General features: G+C 38.2%; 1 protein-coding gene across 2 annotated transcripts in view; it reads left to right on the forward strand.

Moving 5' to 3' along the window:
- The first annotated feature begins 202 nt into the window (after positions 1 to 202).
- rhbdl2 (rhomboid, veinlet-like 2 (Drosophila)) overlaps positions 203 to 26,259 on the forward strand; it is a 37,932-nt gene continuing 11,875 nt past the window's right edge. Inside the window, exons 1-6 of one of the 2 annotated variants that reach the window (XM_028818789.2) lie at positions 203 to 394; positions 7,663 to 7,818; positions 10,999 to 11,251; positions 13,814 to 13,962; positions 19,722 to 19,834; positions 25,805 to 25,905. In XM_028818789.2, the coding sequence (XP_028674622.2) occupies positions 11,006 to 11,251; positions 13,814 to 13,962; positions 19,722 to 19,834; positions 25,805 to 25,905 (609 nt within the window). In that variant the 5' untranslated portion in view covers positions 203 to 394; positions 7,663 to 7,818; positions 10,999 to 11,005. The remainder of the gene's footprint in view (positions 395 to 7,662; positions 7,819 to 10,998; positions 11,252 to 13,813; positions 13,963 to 19,721; positions 19,835 to 25,804; positions 25,906 to 26,259) is intronic. The other variant, XM_028818790.2, reaches the window with a different exon arrangement.

The raw sequence follows: 26,259 nt of genomic DNA on the forward strand, positions 1-26,259 counted from the left end.
CCCTCGAGACTTTCGGTTTAGTCCCGATCAATGAATGTATAAACAGAAGTTTGAATTCTTGCCGTCACATAAATTAAACGCCTGCACAAATCCACAGCAACAGTGCAGTGTCGCCCTCCAGGGACGGCTCATGCGCACCTTGTGATTCACCTGATCGCACGGCGCCTCATTTTAGTTGTGGTCGTCAACCAGATAGGTTCGGCGGGTGGGAGGGACCGTGAGGTCGAGTCGTCAGGAGCTTTAATTGTTTACTTCGGGGAGTATTAGATGTCAGGGAGGACCTCACCTGTGAGGTGTGGCCACTTCCTGAACTGAGAGTGTGACAGTTCATGGACTTAAAAAAGTATTTTAGAAATATATAGACATCGGCTTGGAGTAGAAGTATTTAATCAAGGTAAGCACAATTTTTCCAGTTATAGATTTTCATATTCGGAAGAAGGGATGTAGGAGTTGCGCTATGGGGATTCTTTGCTTTCACTTTACTCAGCAGGTGATTCCTTATGTTCGTCCAGCCTTTTAATTCGACGTATCAGTTGTTGAGAACCTGCGAGACTTGTGTGGTTTTGAAACTTTTACGCTTTGATCGGTCAGTTGGCATGTCGTCTCCAGAGTACTCAGCAGCTCATTCCCGTACTCGTCGGTTATCTGTAAACGATACAGCTGAAATTTAGGAGCACGGCAGCAGCTTCGAAGTCTGAACCAGCGCTGGAAGGGAGGGCGAGTCGGCACACGAAAACATTGACATCTTGTTGGGCCACTGCACAGTTACTGTCAGCTTGATCATATGCATTTGGGGGGTCCCCAAGGCAAATGCACGCGCACTTAGATGGAACATGGAAGCGCTACAGAGTAGATTTGGGGGCGGGGATTTATGCGTTGGAACCTGCGCCATCATTAATAAACAACCGAAGAATAAATAAATACGCGAGCTGCACCGTACAGATTGGTAGTACATTTAGGGTTCTACATTCTTTGGCATGGCGTCGACTATCATTTAGTTCTACGACTTCTTCATCGGGCTTGTGTTGCCCATCTTCGGGCTTGACTTTAATAACATTGCTATATTTAAAACCCATATAAAATATTGCTAAACAGAGCGACTTAGTAACTCTTGATTTACTAATCTCGTAGGAGGTGGGGTTAAAAGTTCTAAAAATCAAACAGAAGGCGCCGCTTGGTTCCTTTGATGACGCACTTTCACGCAACCACACCCCCCACCAGCCCCCGCGAACCTGGCGGCAGTGTCAGCGTCATGTGCTGATCACAGCCGATTAGTGCCTCTCCATTACCTTGTGGTCAATACACGGCAGTCCTGGTGTGTGTACGGCCTCGGAGTGACACCGGGTCCAAAGAAGCTTTTAATGCAAATTATCGAAAGGCTGGATCTGTTCTTTTACCTTGGGTTTGTATTGCCACATCAATAGAAAATCAGCAACTCTTGTATGTTAAACCCAGGTGCGGAAAGACATGCGTTATATATAATCTCATCTAAATCCATCTTCCTATTCATTATCTTAATGTGATTATCCAGGTAAAGGTCCCACAGATCATTGTGTGCAAACCAAGAACGACATACACCCTTAACATTTTCATTCCAATTATCATTCATTCTATTTTTAGTATTCTTTATCTAGATTACAGTGGCCATACTCATGTTAGCAGCACTTGCTGCAAAACATTAATCTTCTCTGAATGTGGCACCAATCCATTACAGGTTGCACGCTCCCATACCTTCATCAACATCGGAGTCCTTTAGAGTCATCAAGCAGCTGAAGGTGAGGGAGAGCCCATATAGACATGGCAGAGAATGCCCATGCCCTGGGTTACAATCCATGACTGCGTAGCTGTGAGTTGGCAGTGCTATGGTGAATCTCCCTTTAGACGTGCCAATTTGGAGTTGGTTCACAACTTTCTAGATGTCGGCCCTGGCTTTGTTATGGTTAAAATACAGTCAGAAAAGACCTCACCATTTTAATGAAGTTACAAGTCATTTCTTGTTTGGCTTTTTGAAAAACGGGTGTTAGAAATTCTGTTTGAAAACAAGGAGATTAATGTTTTCTGAATTGCTGCATCCACCTTAAACAAATTTACATTTGGATGTTTGATAAGAAACAACATAGAATCTAGCAGGTTTGTTTCTGCTGGCTAAAAAGTAGTGGGGGAAAAAATGTGGTAGATCATGAGAGCACAAACGCTCATTTTTTAATATTTTTATTTTATTAATTTTCATTGTAATCATTCCATACAAACAGATCAATTTATAACCCAACAAATTTGAAGACAAATCAAACCCCACCCCTGAGAAGGAGAGCTTAGCTAAAGGAAAATTGCTTTAAGCTTTTTAATAAGGCAACATTAGACAAAAGAAGGGGAGAAGTAAATATCTATATAAATAAGAGATGGAGAAGGGAGTTAAATGCAATAATAGTTAATTCTCTTATTCTAAAATAATATTGATTAAATCCTGCCAAGTTTTGAAAAAATTTTGTACAGATCCTCTAACTGAAAATTTGATTTTTTCCAATTTCAAATAATATAAAACATCAGTTTCCCACTGACTTATAAGAGGAGAATTAGGATTCTTCCAATTTAACAAAATAAGTCTGCGTGCCAAGAGTGTAGTGAATGCAATCACCGTTTGTTTCTCCTTCTCCAATTCAAGTCCATCTGGAAGAACACCAAACACAGCTGTTAGTGGGTTAGGAGGGATTGTGATACTAAGGCTGTCTGAGAGGCACTTAAAAATTTTTGTCCAAAATGATGTTAGTTTGGTGCAGGCCCAGAACATGTGACCCAGTGAGGCAGGAGCTTGGTTGCAGCGCTCACAGGTTGGATCCTGGCCTGGAAACATTTTGGACAGTTTTAAGCGAGACAGATGAGCTCGATATATAATTTTTAGTTGAATAATTCTATGCTTTGCGCATATAGAACTCGAGTGAATTCTCTGCTTTGCTACCTTCCACTCCTTTTCTGATATATTGATTAAGAGATCTTCTTCCCAATGTCCTCTTGGATCTTTGAAAGGTAGGGACTCTAATAAGATTTTATATATTGCGGAAATAGTGTTTGTTTCCTCGGAATTGAGCAGTATTTTTTCCAGCATTGTGGAGGGTGCAAGGTGGGGGAAATCGGGCAATTTCTGTTTAACAAAATTTCTAATTTGAAGATAGTAAAAGAAATGTGTAGCTGGGAGGTTAAATTTTGAACGTAATTGTTCAAAAGATGTAAATATGTTGTCTATATAAAGATCTCTGAGCATTTTAATCCCAAAACTTTTCCAGGTATTAAAAACTGGATATACTTGCGAAGGTTGAAAGAGGTGGTTCCCTTGCAGAGGTGCCACTGATAAAAGATTTTCCATCTTAAAATGCTTCCTAATTTGGTTCCATATTCTGAGTGAGTAAAGCACAATTGGGTTATTAGTATATTTGCGATAACTTTCATTTATTGGAGAGCAGAGCAGGGAATATAAAGAAGTACTACAGGATTTTACTTCTATTGCAGACCAAGCCTGTGTATGTGCATTTATTTGTGTCCAGGTTTTTATGGCTTGTATGTTTGCTGCCCAGTAATAAAACTGAAAATTAGGTAAAGCCATGCCACCTTCTGCCTGAGGTCTTTGTAGGGTCGCTCTTCGGATACGTGGGTGTTTTGAGTTCCAAATGAATGAGGTTATTATTGAATCTAACTGTTTAAAAAACGATTTATTGATATATATTGAAATGTTTTGAAATAAAAAGAGAAGTTTAGGAAGGATATTCATCTTAACGATGTTAATTCTTCCGGCTAGAGTGAGATGAAGGGTTGACCATCTATGCAAGTCTTGCTTAATTTTTTCCATACAGACGCCAAAATTTTGTTTATAAAGAGCTTTATGTTTACTTGTGATATTTACCCCTAGGTATTTAAACTGATCTGCTATGGTAAAAGGTAGGGTGTCTAATTTATTATTATATGCTTGTGAGTTCACTGGAAAGAGTATACTTTTATTCAGATTAATTCTAAGACCAGATATCTTTTGAAATTCTGTTAGTGCTGTTAAAACAGCAGGGACAGTGTTTTCTGGGTCCGATATATATAAGACCATATCATCTGCATATAAAGAAATTTTCTGTTCCAGTCCTTCTCTGACAATCCCCTTTATCTGATGAGAATTTCGGCAGTGAACCGCCAGTGGTTCAATAGCGATTGCAAACAACAGTGGCGACAAGGGACATCCTTGTCTGGTACCACGTTCTAGTTTAAAGTAGTCTGAGCAAATTTTATTAATACAAACTGAAGCTTCTGGACTGGTATACAGTAGTTTAATCCAAGCACAAATATTCGGGCCAAACCCAAATTTCTCCAATGCAGTGAAAAGGTAATTCCATTCGATCATGTCAAATGCCTTTTCTGCGTCTAATGATAGTAATATCTCTGGGGTGTTTGATTTTGCTGGTGAATATATAACATTAAACAAGCGTCGGAGATTTGAAGATAGATGTCGGCCTTTAATAAATCCAGTTTGATCTTGTGATATTACCGAGGGCAGCACTTTCTCCATCCTTCTAGCTAGGATTTTTGAGAGTATCTTAACATCATTATTCAGGAGTGAAATTGGTCTATAAGATGCACATTGTAACAAGTCCTTATTTTGTTTAGGAAAGACGGTGATTAATGCTTGTCGAAATGTTTGAGGTAGTATTTGGTGGTCTTTAGCTTCTGTAAATGTTACCAATAAGAGTGGAGCTAGCTGAGTGGAGAATTTCTTATAAAACTCTACGGGGTAACCATCAGGGCCTGATGATTTCCCGCTTTGTAGTGACTTTATAGCGTCTAGTAATTCTGTTAGCGTTAGAGGTTTATCTAGTTCCTCAGCACTTAAAGCATCTATTTGTGGTATTTGTGAATTATCCAGAAATGCATTAGATTGCGTGTTGTCTTCTTTGGGCTCAGTGGAATATAAAGACTTATAGTAATCTCTAAATGTGTGCATTATTTTATTATGGTCGATGATTTCTTCTCCATTCTTGTTGGTGATTACTGGTATTGCATTGTGAACTTCTTGTTTATGAATTTGTTGAGCTAAAAGCTTATTAGCTTTTTCTCCGTGTTCATAGTAATGCTGTCTAGACTTATAAATAAGTTGTTCAGTTTCTTTAGTTGTTAAGATGTTAAGTTCTGTATGCAGGGCCTGCCTTTTCCTGTGAAGAGCTTCACTTGGACGCCTGGCTTGTTCTTCATCTATTCTAGTAATTTCATTTCTTAGCTCTGACACTTTCTTGGTTTCTAATTTATTTCTATGGGAAAGATGTGAAATAATCTGGCCTCTTAGGAAGGCCTTTAGAGTTTCCCAGAGTGTTCCTGCAGAAACCTCTGTAGACGTGTTTGTCTCTAGGAAGAAGCTGATTTGTTTGGATATAAATTCTGTGCAGTTCTCGTCTGCCAATAAAAGAGGGTTAAGACGCCATCTGCGAGGTGAGTACGAGGGGCTTATTGATTTTAGCTCCAAGACTAGAGGGGCATGGTCAGAGATAACAATTGTGTCATATTTGCATGATTTAATTGTAGGCAGGAAATTATTATCTATAAAAAAATAATCAATTCTTGAGTAGCTATAATGCACTGGTGAGTAGAACGAATATGTTCTTGAGTTTGGGTTAAGAAACCTCCAGGGGTCTGATAAGTTGTGATCATTTAAAAACTGTGTAATTATCTTTGCAGTATTAGATGTCGTCCCCCCTGTCACGGGAGTCCTATCTAAGAGTGGATTTAAAACACAATTAAAGTCCCCAGCCATTATAATTTTATGAGTGTTCACATTGGGAATGGATGCAAATAGATTTTGCATGAATTCCTTATCATCAACATTGGGTGCATAAACATTTAGCAAAATCATTTTACTGTTATATAAGTTGCCCATGACCATCACATATCTCCCTTCAGGGTCCGACACTACCTCTGATGCTACAAATGGAACTGTTCTATGTATGAGAATTCCCACCCCTCTAGTTTTCTTTATAAAGCTAGAATGGAACATTTGGCCAGTCCAGTCTTTTTGTAATCTGAACTGATCCTTGGTTAGTAAGTGGGTCTCCTGTAAAAATACTATTTTAGCGTTTAAGCCTGTTAGGTGAGAGCATACTTTCTTTCTCTTTAATTCGTGATTCAGGCCTTTAACATTCCAGCTCACAAAGTTAACTGTCCCATCATGGAGACATTGATTCTGAGTTTTTAATGTCATTTTATAGTTTTAATTGGTAATATGGCAGTTTTAATCTTAGTTTCAAGATTCCCCAGGAGTTGTTGCATGTTAGCCTGTTGCTGCATTGATATTTATAATTATAAGGATTATAAGAATAGATTAAATATAACCTGCTCTCCTTCTCTCCCCCCTTTATCCCCCCACCCCACAAACGCTCATTTAAATTACACTGTGGTGCAGTGGTTTGCGCTACTGCCTCACTGTTCCACAGCCCCCCTAGCCCCTTCAATGTCTGTGTGGAGTTTGCAGCTTCTCCTGGTGCCCAGGTAGGTTTTCCTTCTGATTTTCCTCCCACTTATTAAACACTCCTGTGTGAGTACTCTGATCTGTGGTGGACTCATGGCTGGATTAACCATTAAGCAAAAAAAGGACACGCTTAGGGCATCAAGAGAAGGAGGGCACCACAGAAATTTTCCATTGCTGGATTTACCATGGATTCTGTTACCCCATGGTGAAGCGTTATATGACCAAATTCACCGGGTATATCACAGCGGTTCGATATCAACATCTAGTGACCAATTCACATTCTCATCACTATCGCTTGATTCAAGCAATGGTTCGGATTCAGTTTGTTCTAAAACGGCTTTTACAACTTTATTTGCAATTGCGTTTATTGTCTGAGGTCCCACCCAACTCATGAATATTGATGAGTTAGCTTAGTGTTACCATAAAGTATCAGAAAGCTTTGAAATATTCATAATTTTTTGCCGCATGACATTATTTCATCCACTAGAACTATTTGGGCTCAACACTGTAAAGCGGATAATTGCATGTCACTCCGAGTCTGATTTGGGTTTAGCTGTAATTGCCTCGAGTTCCGAGCTGAAGTCGAGCTCGCGGGTAATGCCAAGGAGGTGTAAAAGGGGAATTGAAAAGAGTGTGTTGTGGCCCCTTAATTAACTTAAATGACTCAACACACGCTGTAAATCCACACAATGGTCTGAACTACAGAGTAGTGCTGAGCGTGTGCCTGTATGCTAAGGTGCTCCTTGGTGTCCATTAGAAAGTTTTTTTTCTGCTCAAAATATTTTATTATAATTTGAAAGTCTTGAGTCCAGAATAGCATAATAATCAAAGATGGGTAGCTAAACAAAAGAAGTTGACAACTCACTCTGGAAAGAAGAAAATATTTGTAGACTGTAGTTTCTCAGAGTCCAAAGACGGACTTTCATAATAGAAAGCTGAAATAGTGTGTCTTAAGGCAAACTTCTTGCATCAGGCTCAATGTTAAATTAATTATAAAATCATCTCATGAAGCATTGTCCTCAATGGCAGGGCCAGTTGATAAAGCACTAAGCATGTAAATAGCTTTGGCAGGGGGGAGGAAACTTCCTGTAAGGAAAGCCCGGCCAGCCCAGCATTTAATGTACAAAGCAGGAAGCAATCCGAGCCTCTCTGCCTCTCTCCTTCTTTTCAAGGCTTTGATTGAAAAAACGAGTCATTTTAAAACACGGATGTGTCTGCCAACTCTGAAGGAACGGATGTTGATGTACTAGAGAAGCTTTAACGTCTCAAGTGGCTCTTCAGGACAGAGAGAAATCCTGAATTCTTAAGCCAGCTTGGAATCGAAAAAAGTAAGGCACTGCTCATTTTTAGTAGGTTAGTTTCATTTTTGGGTTTAAAGTGGGACAGAAATGTAAAAGTCTGTACTTTTTTTTCTTTTCCCTGACATGAAGTACAATTTTCTGTAATTACATAGTGGCAGAGAAACTCCATTTTCATGCTGTAGGCTGTAAGGAACAGTGTGCAGACAAAAACAGGACTTTATGCTGTCATGGACATTGAAACTGCAGACGTTTTAGACTCGTATGATGGTCATGCTTTCCATTATGTGGTTTACTACGCTGCGTCCTTAAAGGAAATTATTTTTTTGGCGGCTTTCTGTGGAATTTAATGGAATCTAACTGAGGACTGCGCCCACTGTTCTATTCATTTCCTACTTAAACAGGGTTTTATTTATCAAGATGTTGGCCTGGGTATGGGTGATGGATGGAGAATGGATGGATTTTAGTTTAGTTTAAATATATACTTTAATGAAGGGGAGTAGGCCACAGAGACCTGAGGATTATATAAAGAGTGGACTTTATTAAGTAGGCAGGCACAGTACTTCCGTTCAGACTTGGTATCTCCACTAGACTCTTATAATTTATTACTTTTGTCTGTTTAATTGAAGCTGATGAAATAGGTCTTCAGATCAATATATTTTTTTTAATTGTTATGTTTAAATATAAGTGGCACTGTTGTTCAGTCCCAGCTCTAAAGTCCTAAGCTGAAGTGTGAATTTTGCATGTTCTCCCTGTGCCTTTGTGGGTTTTCCTTCATCATCCCATAAATGTAAGCAATGGGTTAATTGGCAGCTCTAACATGACTTGATCTGAGTGAACGTTCTGGTGTTAAACTGGTGCCACATCCAGGATTGGTTAATGCCTGCAGTGTATTTACATGCATACACAAAACCTGAATAAGGTAAGGCAGTAAGGATTCTTAAAAGACCACGTTTACATGGGCAAATATTCTTCTGGACTTCTCCATTTCCTAGATGCTCCAACGTCATTAAACTGCACAAAAGAAGAGTTAGGCGTCACTATCAGCTGCTAGGAATAAGAAAACAAGCATTAAGCTTTTGATTTTCCTGTGTTTTACAAATACGTTTAGTCGTTCGTGTCCAATGAACTAAATAACATACGTCCTCAACCTTCCTGAGCCACTGATGCCTTGCTGTATGAACACTGGCCACCGTCTAACCCAATCACACTGTTTCAACATATCAATAAAATAGCTGGGTTAAAAATGTAGAAGAAAAATTATCAATACCAATTAATTAACAAACAGGGGATTTATTAAACTTTAACGGAATCTGAAATTCTGAATAATGTTCCATTCATTGTCTGTTCTTTTAAAGGGTTTAAAATCTACCTTCATCCATATTTATTATTTTTTATCCATAGTCCTCCCTCTTTATGTCATGACGGTTTAATTGCTGATAATGTAGTGTTTCTGAAACAGTAATCAAGAGTGTGATATGTACAGTATGGTTCCTTTGCAACTTAATACATCAGATAAATGACTGAAGGATAAGTCGAATTTATTTCTTCACAAATATGTTATATATGCATTTGCCATGCGAAATTGTGTTCTGATTTTAAGCGTTTTCTATAAATGTAAAAAAGTATCCTGTCTGCACTGGCGACTTTACATTATAGTGTATGAAGCATGGAGGAAAAGCTTAAAAACTTAAAATACTGTATGTTTTTATAAAAATATGTCAGTTTTTCAAGCAAAGACAACTGTCAAGTATTGATCCACATCTTGAGAATGGGAAAGGTGCTATATATAAATAAAATGTATTATTATTGTTATTATTTTTATTATTATCTTACAAATACACACACATTGTAAAATAGTTTATATGTTTCATTATTGAACAAAAAAATAGCAACATTATGAAATTCAGCCATTTTAAAAGAAGACCAGCTGTGCACGATAGCTTAGCACATAGTCCTCCTGTACATCAACCTTTCGCACCCTCGTGATGTAGTTTCCTCCCAACAGGCCAAATCCCTGTAAACTTTTTGGACAATGTGGTTTTGTACAATGTTTTGTTTTGATTTCTGTGAGAATTCGTACAAGTGAATAGAAAAAGTATCCTTACCTTCTAGCTGCCTCCCATGCACACGTGTTTGACGGTATACGAGGGATGTTCAAAAAGTTTCTGCACTTTTTTTAAAAGCTATTTATTAAAATTTTCGAAAGCAAATTACATCACTTTCCTACATAGTCACTTTCCTTTGCGATGCAATTTTCCCAGCGTCATACCAACTTTTTAATGCTCAACTGTTACTCCTTCCACCTTCACTGTTTCCAATAAAAATACGAAAGTGCGGGAACTCTTTGAATGTTCCTTGTGTGTGTGTGTGTGTGTGTGTATGTATGTATATCTGTGTATATATATATATATATATATATATATATATATATATATATACACACACATTCATAGTATTTATAGCCTGAAACACGATCTGATTGTATGGGTGGGTACCTACCAGGTAACACATGTGGTTGGTCTGCAAGTCGGCAAACGTCCACCATGCCCTCTCAGTCATGAGAAGCAGATCACAGAATGTTATATAGTTTACTGTCAAATAATGCAAAGAGTACGCGACATGTGTTTCGCCCTTATTTATATACCTGGCAGGTAACCACCCATACAATCAGATCGTGTTTCAGACTACGAATGCTATGAATGTAATTACTCTAATCTCCGGGCTGTCAAATTAATGAACCACACGCTGTGGCGCAGTGTAAAGTTCGAGGTTCGATCCCCGTGAGGGGATGCAGTGAAGTGTGTATGACTGATGAGCCCAAATAATGGCGAAACACGTCATGTACTCTGCATTATTTGACAGTAAACTATACTGTATATGATTACTTACACTCATGAATTGTTTACCTGTTCAAGTACATTTAAACAAAACACTAGCCTTGTTATTTTAAAATATATCTATTGCCTTAACTTCTAGCAAAAATGTAGCTGGAGATAACATTAGGATTCTGCCAAACTTTGTCATGAGCAATATGCCTTGTGTCATCGCAGATTTCTTACTAACTCCTTTTATCAATAACGTTTTTGTTACTGGAAACTACACTGCACACTCTTTTTCACATGCATGCACAGACTCTTTGCAGGTTTGAAAATATCCGAATGCACCAATTATTTACAAAATGTGTATTAACATTTTCCTTTTCTGTAGAAAAATCATGAGCACAGAGGTAGACTTCCGGGATCCTGAAAATGTAGAAGAGGAGGAAGAAGAAGAGGAGGAGGAGGAAGGAGGAGATGGAACAGGAGATGAGGAGGGGGGTTCTAAAGCTTGCTCTTGGTGTCACCGGCTGCATTTGTCTGTGTCTAAATGGATGCTTCCACCACATGCAAGAGACAGATATTTAGAGAGAGCCAACTGCCTGCCACCGCCTATATTCATTATCCTGGTTAGCATTGCAGAGGTAAGCACTTTATTTTACTTATTTGTTTCAAAAACACTGCTTGGCATAAGGCTTTCCTGCAGGCCGGTGTCATAGCACGTGACACTTGTATGCACAGATATTTGTGCCATCTTTACATGCAAAACATTTTTGACTTTCAAACCTATCTTTGTCATTTTGGGTAATATAACTTAATTTAATATAGTATGTGGGTGTTTTATTCAGTATCTTAACAACATTTTGTAGCATAATTTGAGTCTTGGGTCTAAATTAGCAGATTGTGAGTGCATGTGTGACTGTGCCTTGTGATGCGTTGGCATCACTTCCAGGTTTGGTTCCTGATAGTTCCAGAATAGGCTTCAGCCACCAGGGCTCTGGAAATGGACTAAGTAGATTAGGTAATAGATAAATTATGAACATTACGGCAAACTAGAAACAAGGACAACTTATCATGTTAAATCACTGTCACATTGCACAAGTTTTTCAGTTGCAGACTTCATTTACACAACCTTAGCAAGCTGAAGGCAGGTGTGGTACACTCCTGTGAGTGTCCCTGCCAACTAGTCTGCACCGCGCCCCAACTTAATCAAAGAGGTTGTATGTGCAGGCTATGTGTCCATGAGACCTACCAATCAATGTGTGCTCATCTCAATATATAATGCAAGGAATGAGGGTGTTTTAGGGCAGACACACAGAAGAGAGACTCTTCTGTCTGATGTCTCAAGTTTTATGTGCCACAACAGAATGGAGGAAAAAAGGAAAATAGGGTTGAGACTGAAAGCTGATCTTGCATTAATTGGAAAGCATTTTTATAGCACTGGCTCTGTCAGGCAGCACATTATTGTCTGTCAGTAAAAGAAGTGAATTTGTGATGAAAAGTTGTCACATAATCATGTAATTTGTCATCTGCTGCCATTTCCAGTTGTGCAATTTGAAATCCTTGGGTGACAAGATCAGTGATGGCAGTTTAAAATCCTCACCGACTAGAAGTTGTATGATGTGCAACTTGTTTTATTATCATTGTTGTTGATCATAATGTTTAAGATGAATCCGTTTTCCCCAGATCTAAAGCCAGTATCACAAACTTCAAAGTCCATGTCACAGTGATTTTCAGTCATAGCCTTCATTTATGTAATCATAGCAAGTCGGAGACAGTCATCAGTGCACTCCCGTGAAGGTCAGTTGTGCAGTGTGACATATCCAGCAACTTACTCTGACAAAAGGAACAGGTTTGACTTTGTCTTTCATCACAGGGTTATGTTCTGTGTACATGGGAGCTAACAATCAATGAATGCTCATCTGGATGTACAATTTATAGAATGCAGCAATGAAGAATAAGGATCACACATGTTTTTGTCCGCATTAACAGGAGAGAAGGTTGTCTGTCTGATGCATTGTGTTTTACGTAGCACAACAGAATGAGGGAAAAAAGGGCAGAGATTGCTGACCTCAGCATTCCTGTTAACTCTTCATAGAGCACAGGCTCCATTAGGCGGCAGGCCATTGGCTGTCAGAAAAAGGAGCGAACATAACTGTGCTGGAAGTTCACATGATCAGCGATTTTTTTCAGTCTTTTATAATTTACATTGTCCGATGACAAAATTGGCAACAGCACTCAGCAAGTCTGACATATCCCATGACAAGAAGTCGCGTGATGTGACTTCTGCTTAACTTTTCTTTATAAGGACTGATAGCTGCAATTCTATAAGCCACAAAATGATTTTCTGTATTACTAGCCATACCTCGGTATTCAGGTGTGTACAAATGTGTCAAAATGACTCTCCCAGCATGCCTTATATGTCTTTACTCCTCCTTATGCATCTCACACTTCCTCTTTCCTCGTGTCACCAAAGCCAAAGTGACCAATCACATCAAAGCTAAACTGACCAATCAGATTCCTCTGAGGGACTAGACACACAGACCTTAGTGTTCTATTGTGCAGTTATTTTTTATTGTGTAATGCATAGGGAAGTTGATCAACCATCGTGGGTTCAAATTCTATGCCTTGGCGTTGTGTTTATGTGTGTGTATGCAAATTTTCAAATTCTCCTTGAGCCCATGCAGGTCCACCAAAGGACATGAATGTCAAATTAATTGCAGTGCCATAATGATACTCCGTGTGAAGAATTTCAACCCATCCAAAGCAGTGTGTACTTGATGCTGCTGGCATGGGCTTCATTCCCCTACACTAGAATCAGCAGGTTTAGACAATGAATGAATGATTTATAGTACCACTGTGATAATAAGCAGTACTTTCTTTTATTTGGTTCTTACTTTATATTGGTACAGTATTGATTGTACTCTGCATTTGCTTACATGGTTTTGATTTGTTAGGCTGTAAATAGAATTTTTCCATATTCCATTATTTCGTAGCAAATAAATATCTGTTGATTCTGTGGAAAATAATGAGCATTTTCTTTATAAACCAGTATCTTAATGCAAGATTCAAAAATAATGTATTATTTAATATTGGGGCTTCAGCAAGGGGAAAAGTTAAGAACAACTTTGTGAAAAACACAGACTTACAAAACCAGTTCACCATTCTATGCCTCCCTTTCTAAAGTCTTTACTTTCTCCCCTTAGATCTCTGTTTTTATATACTATGCTGTTTGGAAGCCTCAGAAACAATGGATTACCCTGGGTGATGGGGTGTGGAATAGTCCTTTCATCTATCGTCCTGACAAAAGGGAGGAGGCCTGGAGGTTTATATCATACATGCTGGTTCATGCTGGGTAAGAATGGCTCCACAGGCCCATAACGATTAGTCTGAATCTCTCCTTTCATGTGGTGATGGGCGCTGGGCTGTTAGATAAGAACCTCTACTCTCCTGATTAGGGAGGTTGGGAAAAGGAAGACTGGAGCAGCAATGGGAGATTGCTTATCAAACAGCATGATTCTGAACTTTTTCAATGAGAAATTACAGCAGGACTATATATATTTTTTTGTCTTCTTTTTTTGTAATGTACAAATGTTTAGTTGTGATGAATGGTGTTACAGTCTGGGGAGATTTCTACTTGTTTCTTTTAATTGTCGTGCCCCCTTTGGGCTTATTTTGTCTAAGCCCTGTTTGTGTCCATGGACTTTTTAAAATAATGGTTCTTTAATGGCACTTTATATTTCTTTACCTAGGTTGTGTGATTCCTTGTAGAACTATTGTTTAACTAAGCACTGTTTCATTTTGGAAAGGGTTTGTTGCATATGAAATTGGTTCTTTGTGCCTTGGAAAACTTTCTACTGTGTAGAATAAAAACAAGAAATCTTTAATGTATGATAGGCTACCTAGCAGAACACTAACAGATTAAGAAATCCTGAACTTAGCCTGTGTTATTGTATGTAGCAAGAGTCTTTTCAAAATCACATTTTTTTACCATCTGTTTATGGTTATTTACTGTATGGGACCTATTAGGGGTCTAACTAAGGTTCCTCTATGGCAGGGGTGGGCAATGTCGGTCTTGGAGGGCTGCAGTGGCCACAGGTTTTCATTCAGACCCAAGCTGCTTAATTAGAAACCAATCCGTGCCAATCTCAGACGTTATTTAATTTTATGGCCTGTTAGTCTGCAATGTTAGGTTCTTATTTTGTAAATATTTTCCTTTCCATGGATGTCATCCAAGTGAATTGAAGCATAAAACCTATCATTTTCAGTCTGTCACATTTTTCTATTAAGTTTTTTTATTAAATCAAACAGTGCATGATGAACACACAGATATAAATGGAAACAAGCGAGATGGAGAACTGCTGGCTGCTTTGTCATTTACATCTTATTACTAAATAAGGAGCCATTAAAACAGCAAATGCAGCTGTTTAAGATTGAAATAAGCAATTAAGGGTGGGGAACCTTAACAACCGAGACCACTAAAATGAAGCATCAAAATGTCACTTAAGCAATAAGTGGGTCATCGGCAATAATTGACTTCTCATTAAGAAACTAAGTTGGAACAAAAACCTGCAGCCACTGCGGCCCTCCAGGACTGACATTGCCCACCCCTGCTCTATGGCATCGATCTGAAGAATGACTGTGGCACCTTTATTTTTAAGAGTGTAGTTAAGACACATATGTGCTATAGCAAGATAAAGTAGCATTTAGAGAATTCTCTCAATGAATTTCAGATGTGCCACCATCCTGCCCCTTTTAATATTTTAATGTGCATGTAAATCTCTTTGTGTTTGAAGAATTCACAGTGATTAGTTCAAGATTTCACCATTCTTTATTTGAAAAGAGTGGCTGTGTCTTTTGGGTGATGGGAATGTTTCTTCAGTTTAACAGACAAGTGTCTGATTTATCTCTCTGATGTCAGTAATCGCCACATTTCCCACACTGATTCTGAATACTCGTTTCTTTTGATTCTGAGCATTTATAGAGCTTGTTCATACAACAGTCTATCACCTTTATTAAAGAATAAGTTTGGCATTTTTCAAGTTTCTTCACAATCCTAGTACTATGATAAGATGAGTTCTGGGGTGTTTTAGTGGTTTAATTTATATTATATGGTTTTAATGGATTTTAAGCACTGCCTGACAGTTTAACCCTCTCTGCATTATGGTGAGCACATGTGATAGCTGGATTATGTTGAAGGTAAGCAGCGTGGTAATTAATGTGTGCCAGCTGGAAGTAAGCTGGAAAAAAGGAAGAGAGTTGGTACTGAATGGGAAATTGAAAACAAAAAGAGTGATCGCTTGTGAGAGATTTGGTTTGGAGAAATTCCATGTTAAAAGGCCAGGACAGGCCAGGCTAGGCAGCATCAGCACTGCAGAAAGGAGCAGGACCAATAGTTGGTGTGAAGGTTTCCAGAGTGTGACTGTGTTTGAGTCTGCTGATGATGCTGCAGAAAGGCAGAATGATGCAAAGTAGAAATCCAGAGTGGAACAGCATCAGTTTTGAAGGTGAGAGGCCAGGTTGAGCTGCAATGACCCATCGAGGGGGCAATTCAGAAGCTACGGGGAACTGACTGAGTTGGCACACCGAGATGAAACAGGCTACGCAAAAAGTATCTGCTATGATGTCCTGACTAGGAGAGATGGAATATCTCATGGAGGATTCTGTTGGGATTTTAAAAGTATCATTTATTTATTTTGTTACCAGTAACGACACATGCAGTGAATACACTTGACTTGAGCATTCATAGTTTTCAGACTCTTTCTCTGTACGTTTAGCATTCGTTTGCTCAGAGGTTGATGTGCTTGCTGCTTCCTGAGCGGCTCTTCTTTTCTCCACCCTAGCGGCCTGCTTCTTCTCTTTTTTCGTTGGCATCTTTTCGCGTTACAACTGATTAAGTCAGTGTCTGTGCTGCAATTACTTAGTACGTTTTCCTTAAGTTTTCACTTAAGCTGGCACTTAAGTCTTCAATCTGCCTCAAGAATGATTTAAGATATGAAGAGGTAGAGGAAGTGACTGCGAAGGTGGTAGAAATCAGAACGGCGCCCGTACGCATGTGCTGCACGGCCGCCCTTCTGGCAGCTGCCGTATGAGGTGCCAAACAGGCCAAAAATCATATTATTTTGTACAAAAACTATTGGTTTACGTGAGATCACTACTTGTTTATGGATAACTAGCCGACACTCGCCATACCATACGGGGGTGTAAGAATAGGAACGGAAAACTGTGAGAAAGGAATTCAGAAATCAAGAAGAAATAAATACTTCTTGAAAGACGGAGTTGCAAATAGGTGTTTTGGTGGAGACGACAGATAATGAGTCGAAAGATCTAACCATAGAAAAAGCCACGTACAACTGACCATGGCTGAAGACTGGTTGTTGTAGATTAACGCAAATCTTTGCAAACGTTTGTCCTTGGGACTTGTTGATAGTCATGGAGAAGGCGAGTCTGAGTGGGAATTGTGTGCATTTAAATTTAAAAGGGAGATTGGTTTCAGAAGGAAGGAGAGAGATTCTGGGAATGAAGATTGTTTCAGAATTTTGAATAGCGATCAGTTTGCACTCAATGATATTTGTATGTATTCAGGTAACGATGAGTCTTGCTCCGTTGCAAATACCTTTTGATGGCATTATGTTTGGGAGGAGCATAACTACAGCTCCCAGCTTCAGATGAAGGATATGGGGAGGCATGCCAGTTGGTGTGAGGGTGTGTAAAAACTCCTGTGGGTACGTTAGTTGATCATTAGGATCATCACTGACTACTGCATCTACACTCTTGAAGGTCACTTTTTCACCCTGTGTAAGATCAAGAACTTTGTTGTTAATATGTAGAGAATCATCATTTGTGATGCTCAGTATTGCTGTTGCAGCAAGTTCTTGGGGAGTCACAGTTGAGAAATTAATATCACTGTAAAGTTGAGCAACTGGGTCTTGTTGTTGTGGTAAAAATTGAGAAGGTAGTTCTGCCATGTCTCTAGTTTTACCTTCCCGAACTTGAAGAAGCCATTGAACAAATTGAGTTTAACTTTCAAGAGCTCTCATATTTTTTGTGAGTTTTAGGACTTTCATTTCGTTCCACAGCCTGTGTTTGTTGATGGAAGAGGCAACGGTGAGGGCTCGAGAACCGTGGAAGATAACAGGCAGTATTTGGCAGAAATTAGGGATACTGTCGTTCATTTTATAACAGAGGCTTAGGAAACAACTGCCGCAATATAACGAAAATAGGAAGGAGTGAAATGAATAGCAAGGAGAGAAACCAATGCCAATGGTCGACAGAGTACCTTCCTGTAGCAGGCTACGGAAAAGACTCTTAGGCGCATACATGGCTGAAGTGAAAGGTCACACGGTCAGGCTAGATATAGGGTGGTGACGTGACACCAATGTGGTCATGAGAGAGGAGCGGGGAACACAGTAGTCCAAAGGAGGAATAAGAATCGAGAAAAGCGGCATGGGGGTGTATGGGAGGCCTCAGGCAGCGTGGAGAAGGGTTTGGAAGAGGACGAATAGGAATCGAGAAATGCCATGTCAGCTGCATATGGGCGGGACCAGTTTTGAAGAGGAGCTGCAGGCAGCATGGGGAAGGGATTGGAAGAGGACGAATAGCAATCGAGAAATGCTGTGTTGGCTGTGTGTGGGCGGGACCGCTTTTGAAGAGGAAGCAGGACGAACCAGAAGAGAAATATATATAAAAGATTACTATCAGTTTGCATGCATACTTAATTGGTTTGTGTGTGAACAATACTGGTTTCGCTCATATGAACTATATAATATGGTTCGTATCCATATATTATCGGTTTGTGCGTGAGCTATATCCATTTGTATATGCATTGCACTGGTTTGCATATGAACTATATTGATTTGCATGTGTATATCACTGGTTCCAGTACGTTTGTTATTGGTTTGTGAGTGAACTGCATTGGTTTATGCTTGCATGTTATCGGTTTCCGTATGAACTATATTGGTTTGCTTTCTGTGCTGGTCTAATGATTGATTTGTGTATGCACTATATTGGTTTCATGCACGTCTTATACTGGTTTCATGTGAGTAACATATCGGTTTTGCGCTTGAACTCTATTGGTTGTATGTGTGTGCCATGTCGGTTTCTTGTATGAAACATACTGGTTATGAGTGCGCAGCCTATCGCAACATTGTGTATGAACTATATTGGTTCTGTATGTAAACTATATTGGTTGTTCATGTGATCTTCAGCGGAAATGGGATGGGCAAGAAACAGGAACTCAAGTCTTCATATGTGTTATTGAAGACTTAAGTGAAAAATTAAGGAAATTGTCTGCCTCCTCACTTGGCCTGATCCATCTCAGTCATGACTACTGATTGATGTCCCAGTTGAGATCAGTGGCCATGGCTGTGAGAACCTGGGCATCACAGGTACATAATAATTTGCCACATGAAATTGTGTTATAAAGTGAAGCAATTTTTATAAATTAAAAACCTAGCCTGCTTTTGCACTTTAAAATGGAGGTGAAGGGTAGCGACATCCAGTCTTAAAACTTACTGAATACGTCCACTTTGAAGCAGTAAAGTTTTTGACTTAAGAAAGCATGCCTTCCATGTTTCTGAGGCGTGCTTAATACATCAAAATTACACTGTAAGTAATAAATTTTATCACAGATTTTTTGGTTTTATTTTCTTTACTTGTTCACTTTTCTGTTTCCAGCGACCGTTCGCAGGTGCAGGTTTGACATTTATCCCTAATTCTGTCAAACATGTTAAATCATGTTGAAACTTATTCCCACCACTTAAAAAATATTTATTGTGTTATTTCTCAGTAATTATTGCCTTATTCACAAAGCTATTGCCTGCTGCACGTGCATCTTTCAGTATTCTGGTGACAGCTAGTGATAGAGAGGCTAAATATGTGCATAGCGTGTAATCAAGTGACAAGATCTGAACAGATATTATAGGAATACATTTAGTTTATTCATTATGTATATACAGTATGTTGTATAACATGCAAATGTATTCATAATGGCATTTTGAAAATATACACATTTCGTCAAACTCAGTTTTTGTGTCTTTTTTTTATTTTACCAAAAATAAAAAGTTTCAACCACCAAGTAATTTTTATTTTTTTGTTAATCTCTTTATATTTCAGCATACAGCACATTGTGGGTAACATGTTTATGCAGCTCCTGCTTGGCATTCCTCTAGAACTGGTGCACAAAGGTCTTCGTGTTGGACTGGTCTATCTTTCAGGAGTCATTGCAGGTGAGTCCTTACGCATGCTGCTTCTGGAGCTTCCTAACCCACATTCTGAATGAAATTTGTATGTGCAGAAACCGAGGCAGTCAATTACATTGTTAGAGGCAGAATAATTTTAGGAAGATGATGCTATCTGATACAAGATTTTGGGTAAAACGGCACATAATGATTTAGAAATGTGCTGTATGCTCTGCATACACTGGCTGAACTGAAAATGATATATACATATTACTAATATTTAAAAGTAAAAAAAAAAAAAAAATGAAGAAAGTAAAGGTGGTACAGTACTACTGTAATTAATGGTGCTGCCTGAGAGCTTTGTCCAAAACCCCTGCCCAGTCACTGTCCCTGTGGACTTTATGCACTCTCCCTGAATGTGTTTAGGGTATTCTTCGGTTACTGTGGTTTACACCACACATGCCAATTACATGCTGCTTAGGATAATTGACTTGATGCCCTATCCAGTATTATGTCCTTCTAGAGTTTGGTGCTTCTGTGGATTAAGAAGAGCCAGTTGAAGCCATGTCACATTGCACAGTTTTTATAGTGCTTTTCAGTCGCTGACTTAATTTACTTTATCTTAACCCCTGGGAGTCCTAGTTGTGTAGTCTGACATTAGGGATGCTCTGGTCAGATTTGTTTAAGGGCCAATACTAATCGCTGATTTCATGATAATGTATTGGCTGATTCCAGCACCAATTTAGATCTGTTTTTTTTTTTTTTATATATATTATTTATTTAAAAAATCCCTTGTGGTCGTGCAAGGTATGACACCTGATCCCAAGACATGTTGGGGCTTCAGTTGGGTCACTCTGTTTTAATTATCAAAGTAACTTTTAAACAGAAATGGCACACAATGGTGTATCTCGTAAGCCAAACTCAAAGTAAACAGTTGTTTGTCTAGTTTGGATCGCCGTCTCTCTTGAGCATTGGTCCAGAATGAGATGTACCTTCTGTGAGCGCCTCAAATTTATAGTCCTCTGACCAGAAAGGGTGGAGTCAGTTGCCCTCACTGGGCACCTTCTCCTGGCTGTGAGAACAGAAACAGACAATCTTGTTAGCTAGAGCTCCCCTTCTCATCCTGGGGTGCTGACCCAAGTTGAGTCAGGAGAGTGATCCACAGAGACACATGAGTGCCATCCTTTAAAAAAACGTTTTGTGCTAAGCTCCTGTATAACCAGACATGGGGAAGCATTATTTTCTATATTTAATTGTTAACTTTGGTATTTTTACAATTAAAATATAGTCCACAAGTGTTACCTCTTCATCTTTTATTAACAAAATGAAATTTTTTGGGCTTATTGTTCAGTAACCATAAAAATACTAAAATGAAAAGCCCTTAATATACATACTTTAACTAATAAATCAGTACTACATATTGTATGGCATAAAATAAAATGCTTCTCATAATTACAAGCTGTCATATTGTGTAATTCCTTCTGTAATGTACTAATCTGAAACAAGGCTTAATTTAAAAAAAAAAAAAAAAAAAAAAAGCAGCTTTCACCATCGACTAACAGAAACATATATATTCTCACACTTTGATGCAATTAATTGACACTGGTAGTTAAACATTGCTTAAATGTAAATATACATGCACTTCTATAGATTAATCATTTAAATCATTAATTACACTGCAGCTTTTTATTTGCTGTTAAAATATACATTTCATATATTTATAAAGTTTATTTTTTAATAGTGTACCTGCTAGACATTTCCCAATTCTGGAGGTGCAATTATAAATATAGAATACCATTTTAATCATGCAGTACTTATTACTTACCAAAACATATCTTATACAACTTACACAAACAAATAATAAATCCAGAACAAACCTTTATAAATGCCACAACTTTATCTAATGTTCATAAGATGTTTATCAAGAAGATACAAGCCTGACCAGTTTAACAAGTTTATAAGTAAAATAGACAACATTTTCTGTTAACACTAGAATTACCAGAGCCTACGAAAAAACTCTTAAATCCGGCCCACCTTAAATCCCATCGCACCTCTCCGTCAGGTCTTTTGTCCTGTAAATGTGCCGATAAAGACAAGCAGCCTGCTATTCCATCCCCCACCGCCGCAGGACGTGCACAAAGTTCTCCCAGCTCATGCCTTGATTGATTATCTGGGAGTGAAGTGCTGGAGTTTTAGAGTGGAAATAATAGATCATTATTTGGAAAACATGCATTTCATGTGTGTTCTGTTTCTACGATAATCTGTGTAAGCACATTGTTAAAACAGAAACGTTTTTCATATTTTAGTAGTAAATTACAAAATGTAGGCATAAACTATATAATGTGTGAAGCCTGAAGTCCAAAGATCAAATAAACACTTTCACAAAAGGTTCAAGGATGATACAATAGCTTCTGTAGTGCCCCCGAGCAGCCATGAGTTGAGGTAATTCTTGGTAGCGAAAACCAATCAGATCGCTTTCTGCTACCAAGATTCTACCAAGAATTGACCATTGACTGCATTGGCTACCAAGAATTGACCATTCACAACCCGTTTCGGCTACCAAGAATTGGCCAATGACGGCTCACTCAGTTACCAAGAATTGTCGAATCACGGCTCGAGTTGGCTACCAAAACTCGGAAAGGGCGGGCCAGCCTCTTGTCAGTTAATGTATTCTGCAAAAGCTTGTTCGAGTCGGCACACAGACGCTTTGCGATTTGCATTTCATTTTGAACTGTCTAAAAATGTTACTCACGAGTGTCGGTTTGTGCAGATATATTTACATTCACGTACACATTTTTTGAATGATTTTTTTAAACATTCTTGGTTAAGTTTATTACATTTATTAAATTTGTGTGCAACACGTGTAAAGACAGATATAATGTAGAAATATAATAAACACTGAATTGTATAATCATAGTTTAATTTTACAGAGTGAGCTTTAAAAATAATAATATGAAGTGCTCTATAATTATAAAAATACAAATCGTAGAAAGTGAAAAGTTTTTTTTCTTGACTTTGCCAATTTAAAAACTTTTTCTTTTTTTTTTCAATTCATTGTTTGGGCAAGTTCATTTTTATCTGAAAAGAGAAAGTCTTTCTGGTGTCTAAAGACCAATAATTGTTAATGAATTACTGCAGTAAAAATTATATACTGTATATATACTGTGTATATGTATACCTATATATATGTATGTATTTATGTATATGCATGTCCAAAAGACAGCTGTCCACCACAGAACACAATATATATATATATATATGTGTGTGTGTGTGTGTGTACCTGTAAAAACAAGAGACTGGTATGCTTTTTTTTTAATACTTAACAGTAATTTCACAAATCATTCAAAATCAATGCCAATATAGAATAATAATAATTATAATTATACTCTATATTAACATTGATGTTTTAAAATATGCTTTTAAAACAGACCTACATCTTTAATACTCAGACGATTCTAATCATGCTGTAAAATAGCTATATATATATATATATATATATATATATATATATATATATATATATATATAACTAGGGCAGCACGGTGGCGCAGTGGGTAGCGCTGCTGCCTCGCAGTTGGGAGACCTGGGGACCTGGGTTCGCTTCCTGGATCCTCCCTGCGTGGAGTTTGCATGTTCTCCCCGTGTCTGCGTGGGTTTCCTCCGGGCGCTCCGGTTTCCTCCCACAGTCCAAAGACATGCAGGTTAGGTGGATTGGCGATTCTAAATTGGCCCTAGTGTGTGCTTGGTGTGTGTGTGTGGGTGTGTTTGTGTGTGTCCTGTGGTGGGTTGGCACCCTGCCCGGGATTGGTTCCTGCCTTGTGCCCTGTGTTGGCTGGGATTGGCTCCAGCAGACCCCCGTGACCCTGTATTCGGATTCAGCGGGTTGGAAAATAGATGGATGGATGGATATATTAACTAAGTGGTGTGTATGCTGTTTACTAGAACACATATAGTTATTTTGCTCTAAGTTTATAAACATTTCCCTTTGCAATATTTCCAAATATTTATTTTTACCTACTTCAAATTAATTGAATGTCAGCATCAACTTGAATATATTACTTCCCACATTTTATAAATACATACAAACACAAGGCTGTGCACTATTATTTATTTATTCTTATTGTGCTTTCATTTTTATTGTACCCCTCTTGATTATCTGTGCAGCAGTCTCAGACCATGGTAAAGGTGCTATATAAGGAAATGAAATGCATTATTATTTGTTATAATTATGATTCAATAGAATGGGCAGGCAGTTTGTTTAAGTGTGATTTTTAACTATGCTTGTTGTCCGTGTGTTCCTTGACAAATCATTCATTAAACAGTTTTTTTATTTAATCAAAAAAGAACAATAAAAACTACATCTGCAATGTAGGATTCAGAGCACCGTTTGTTGAAGAGAAAGTGTTTTTAAAAATTTATTTTAGAGATATATTCTTCCATTCAGCAATGTGCCATGAGCGGGATTCAAACCCGGAGCCCAAGGATAATTCTTGGTAGATCGTCTCTCAAGAATCGCAGCTATACCTCGACTAATACGCGCAATCCTTGGCGCAGTGGTAAGATTTGCTGACTTGTAATCAAGAGTCCCCGGTTCGATCTCAAGTGCCTGCTATATTTACTGTTTTCAGTGGTGAGCTCCTCTTATTAAGAATATTATACAATACCACATACATTTGGTTTGCGTCTGTAACAGCCAGTGTACATTTATAGTATTTATCTGAAACTGGGAATAACTGTAGATGTGAGCGGTGTTTTGAGGCAATGGAACTGGACATTCTCTCATCTGGAGGAATAAAAGCTGACACACAAACACTGGTGAATCTGCCTTCTCCGTATCTCACCGTCACTTTATTTTTTTTATTCAGTTTTATTGAGTGTTCCTGCTCACGCTGAATTAGTATGCATCTTATGGTCTATGATGTCAAAGCCTCACTGACAAAAAAAAACCCAGAGACATAGGTATATGTGATATTTGTAATTATTCATTTTATGACCTGTATAGTACATTTCAGAAAACATTGTGGCACGGATGCAACATTATTCATATTATTCATATTTATTTGCATAACATCTTGTGTTAAACCTAACACGCCTGTTGTTTACTAAGGAGCAATTTCAAATTCTTCTTTATCTCTTCTATTTCGAATTGAAAATGTAAGCTGCTGTACTAAACACAAGGTCGCTCATTGCCCAAACTTAGACATGCAGTGTTCTTTTTAATTAAAGGTTTAAATAAGTCTGAATTCATTAAGGTAGCTTCTCTTGCTATCTGTCTAATTGCACAGGATGACTCCTCTGATTCCTTATTCTCAGTTTATTACTCCACCTACTTTAATGTAATGGCTAATGTTCCAGTCTTCTCTCTTGCTGCTGTCAGTGTGCAAGAAGTTCACACCTGTGCTAGCTCATCTACCGTAATACCTTGTGTAAAGGTGCAACACAACTAAGGCTTAGAAAGTAGGGGCTGAAGAAAAAAAGATCGGTCAATTTACCAATCACTGATCGAGTCTTTTGTAGTGAAAAGCGGACAATTGAAATCAGCAGCCATTTGATCGAAGCATTACTATCTGACATTCCCAGGAGCTCCATCCAACTCACCTGAAAGTACAATGCATATAATGAGCTACAAGGAAGGACTATGAAAGAAGACTGTTATGGACACTGCAAACAGAATAGCCTTATTTGCCTGATGGCTCATGTTTTATGTACCACAACAGAATGGAAGTAAGAAAAAAAGAGCAGAGATAGTGGCTGAATTTTTGATGGCTGGGCTTAATGTGATATTGAGGTGAGAAAAGTGACTCTAAGGATCCCTGCTCAGCAATTTACTGTCATAATAGGTGAAACTTTATAGATGTCTGAGGCCAGTTCTGTAGACATGAAACTACCATCATAGAAACAACTACTTGCATCATCTATGCTGGCGGGATTTGAATAATATTTTTCCAGCTTGGTATTCATCACAACGGTGGTCATAATGATGATGTTTTGTTGGTTTCTGTTATTTTTTACTCTCAGGTTCATTGGCCAGCTCCATTTTTGACCCAACGTTGGGTCTTGTAGGTGCTTCTGGAGGAGTCTATGCTCTGATGGGTGGCTACTTCATGAATGCTGTTGTGGTAAGTTGTATCTTTGATTTAATGCTACATTAGCATTTATGGGCTTGCCTGAATATACTCTAGAATTTTTTTTTATGCTGCTATTTAAAGGACATGAAAAAAATATATACTGATGTGTTTATCTGCTAAATTCACATAATTAAGCACTAGAACAATTATTACAATCTAACATTTGTATTTAATTTTTTAAGTTACTTTTCTGTTTGTTATTCCATTTCCATAACTGATGTTGAGTTAATCTGTGTATGGAAAGCATTCTATTATTTTACATAAGTGATCACAATATATAATGTAAATATTTAATATGTTCAGGTGTTTGATTGGAGATCATTAGTATTTTCTTATTGAATTGAA

Source organism: Erpetoichthys calabaricus, chromosome 14 (genome assembly GCF_900747795.2).
Source record: "Erpetoichthys calabaricus chromosome 14, fErpCal1.3, whole genome shotgun sequence".
NCBI lineage: Eukaryota > Metazoa > Chordata > Cladistia > Polypteriformes > Polypteridae > Erpetoichthys > Erpetoichthys calabaricus.